A 3,465-nucleotide genomic window follows, 5' to 3' on the forward strand; every position below is an offset into this window, starting at 1 on the left:
TGAAATTTTTCTTGTCTTGATGATTGCAAAGCTTAGATTCTCATATCCATCTCAAACTTAACCACTAACTTAAATCTTACTCTTCAATTTGGTCCTCAAAATCTTGAAAATTGCAATTCTAACCCAAAAATTTCCCAAAGTCGACTCCTAAATCTGGCTCAAGTAGTGCATGCACCCTATTCTTTCTAAGTTCTTCCATATCCCAATCAATTCCCATAACTCAACTTAACATTTCAAGCAAGAAAGCATCGAAAAAATGTTAAACATCTTGGTTACCTCGAAATCAGTGTAGTGTCGGCTCTGTCTCATCCTCCCTACCTTGCATCACATAGACTCTTCCAGTCGTGGGTCGCCTAGGCTTTGTTCATTCCACCGCCTTGTGTCCCAACTTTCCGCATTTGAAGCACTTGTAGGTGCCTCACATGCACTTGCCACTATGTGGACGATTGCACTCCTTGCACAGTGGTCTTTCACCAGCCTTCGAAACATTCCCTCTTGGTGGTTTTCCTTGTGGTTTTGGTGGTTCTGGTTGCTTAGAAGGTCCCATATAAGGCTTCTTATTACTCTGACTAGCTTGCTGAGCATGATTCCTCTTTCACTGCATCTCCCAATATATATCTTTAAGTGACAGCTCGGTTCTAAAAGTTTTGGCAACTGCAGTAGTATAATCATTATGATCGCTGAGCATCACATCACGTCGGATAGTCGGCCTCAAACCATCTAGAAAATGTCGTAATTTTTCAGCAACATCATTGAAAATCAAGGGCGCAAAGTGACAGCACCTATCAAATTTCTGCACAAACTCGGCAACAGACCAATCCCACTGATGGAGACTCATAAACTCCCTCTCAAGTCTAGAACAAACATTAGATGTGAAGTACTTATCATAGAACACCCTCTTGAATTCTTCCCAAGTCAGTGTCGCCATATTCACTCCTCGATCCGCTCCCTCCCACCATAAGAAAGCGTCGCCTTTCAACAGATAGATGGTACAACGAACTCGATCGGCGTCCGCCATCTCCATGTAGCGGAAGATCACCTTTAAATATCTAATCCATCCCTCAGCAACGAATGGATCAGTAGTACCATGAAAATCCTCGGGGTTCATTTTCCTAAAACGCTCATAAGCAGCCTCTGGTCTAACCCTTGCACCATGTCAGACGTGTTGCTAAAAAAACGGGCCATACCGGCTAGTATCCGGTCACTAGCATCTTGAACAGGTGGAGGCTGTGGAATCTCCTCATGTCTATCCTCATCATTTATACGCAAAATCCTTCTAGGAGGCATCTCTGTATACGTCGTCTAAACCACGTAACCAACATGCATTTTAAATTTTTCATGCAGCATGCAACTAAAATTTATATCATGCATCATATAAACATTTAAAAGAATTCTAGCATAATAAATATAAAGCAGTAAAAACTCACATATTTGAGGTGTGACTTCTTGAGATTCTCGAAGTGACAGTACACAACCATTTGGGGAAAACCTTGGCTCTGATACCAAATAAAACGAATCGATTTTTTTGTCTAATCATAAATATAAACTCGAGACAAGAGGCTGGGGAGGAGTCCTAGCTCCACCCGAGAGCCCAAGGGGAAGTAGCACAGGTTTACAGCTGGTGCAAGGAAGAAGGGGCTCGGCCAGGGGACTTTGGGCTGGGATAGGTCGAGTCATTAGGGTCCTAGGAGAGTACCTGGGCGGCTGGTTCAAGGGCTGACTCTTTTTTTAAGTGGTTAAGCTAGAAAACAAGAGCCCATGCCAAGTAGGAGTTCTCGGCCAGTTTGTGTTGCTTGGTTGGGGGCTTCGATTGTGGGGATTGGGTTTAGTCCTAAGGGTTATAAGGGTCTAGTAGGGTCCATAGGGGGTCTGGCTCGAGGTTCGCTCATGATGGTTCGAGCTTGGCTCGAGAATAAACGAACTTGGCTCAAGGGTAGTCTAGGAGGGTTCTCGGCTGGTTCTTGCTGCTCAAGTAGTTCTTCGGTTTTGGAGTCAAAGGCAGGTCCTATGGGTTCTAAGGGTCCAAGAGGGGGTCCAAAGGGGTTGGGAAATGGTCGGTTCGAGATGGTACGAGCATGGCTCGATAAAAAATGGAGATGGCTCGAGGTTAACATGTAGGGGTCAAGTTAGGGTTTTCAATGAACAAATAAGTTGAAACATGGCTCACGTGGATCGGGTCATGGTTCAAGAGGGCCAAATAATTATTAAGACTCTAAGTTTTTAATTTGGGAATTTATATTAAGGTTTGGTTTAATTCGAGATTAAAACAAATTAATTTGTTATATTTAAAGATTAATCATCGATTTAAGCCAATAAAAATTTGGAAAAATTAATGTAAGCTTAAATAATTATTTGGGACATTTTAGAGTCAATGGAAATAAGAAAAAGTCAAATTCGAAGATTTTTATGTCTAGGGGTAAAACGATAATTTTACACCTAGAAAATTAGTAAACGTCATGGTAGTGTCCTGAATGCTGTTTTATATCCTAATATGATTATTTTAAATGTTTATGATTTAATTAGTTAAAATGTTATTTTAAATGTTCATGGATTTTTATATGTTATTTTAAATGTTTATGGGGTTTATATGTTAAAAGGTTTATTTTAAAATGTTTATGGATTTTTATGATTAAACGATAACGTTAAAAGATATGTTGCATGCTTAGTTTAAAATAAAAACGTTATATGCATGTTTAATTTTATAAAGTGATGAGAATACGAAACGTTGAAGGAAGTGAAGTAATTGTGACTAATACGATGATATGTTGGAGATATCAGTGAGGGATAAGATCCCAGTGGAAGCCCGACGATCGTATTTCCATTGATACAAATACAAATACGATGATATGTTAATACGTAAGGCCAATGCCCAGTGGACTGGTGAGAGTGTCGCTGGTGTCCCCACCGCCCAGTACTGTAGTTACATGTAGATATATACATCGCCCAATACGTAGACGAATAGGAAAGTCACAAGTATTGTTCTGAGTTCAACGAAAGGAATATGAATATGAATATAGATATGTTGATACAAATGTGGATACATATACGAATATGAATATGGATATGGATATGAATATGAATATGTTTATGTGGATATGAAAATGTTTATGAAAACGTTTATGTCTAAAGATGATGCATCATTATGAAAATGTTTTATTTAAAGTTTATGCATCATGAAAATGTTTACGAAAATTTTCATGTTCAAAGTTTATGCATCTTCATGAAAACGATATTTTAAGTACAAGTATTTTTACGGTGCATGTGATCTGTATATGTATTACTTGGTATCAAGATTATGGTGTGTTGAGTCTTTGGACTCACTAGGTGTGATTGATGCAGGTGATTATGATAATAATGTTAATGGAGGCTTGATGATTGATCTGACTGGACTGGAGGTGCATATAACCCGAGGACCTACGCTAGTTTTCCGCACTAATTATGATTTATGATTTTAAGTGATGTTAA

The 3,465-nt window shown here is 39.0% G+C and overlaps 1 protein-coding gene across 1 annotated transcript; it reads right to left on the reverse strand.

Moving 5' to 3' along the window:
• Positions 1-595: 595 nt before the first annotated feature.
• Positions 596-1,108, reverse strand: LOC142528392 (uncharacterized). The gene has a single exon (XM_075633438.1). The coding sequence runs from the start codon at positions 1,106-1,108 to the stop codon at positions 596-598; it is 513 nt and encodes a 170-aa protein (XP_075489553.1).
• Positions 1,109-3,465: the final 2,357 nt, after the last annotated feature.

Source organism: Primulina tabacum, chromosome 16, assembly GCF_025594145.1.
Source record: "Primulina tabacum isolate GXHZ01 chromosome 16, ASM2559414v2, whole genome shotgun sequence".
In the NCBI taxonomy this organism is placed as follows: Eukaryota; Viridiplantae; Streptophyta; class Magnoliopsida; order Lamiales; family Gesneriaceae; genus Primulina; species Primulina tabacum.

Coding starts and splice junctions, on each gene's coding strand:
- LOC142528392 (XM_075633438.1), bottom strand. CDS start 1,108: ATGAACCCCGAGGATTTTCATGGTACTACTGATCCATTCGTTGCTGAG.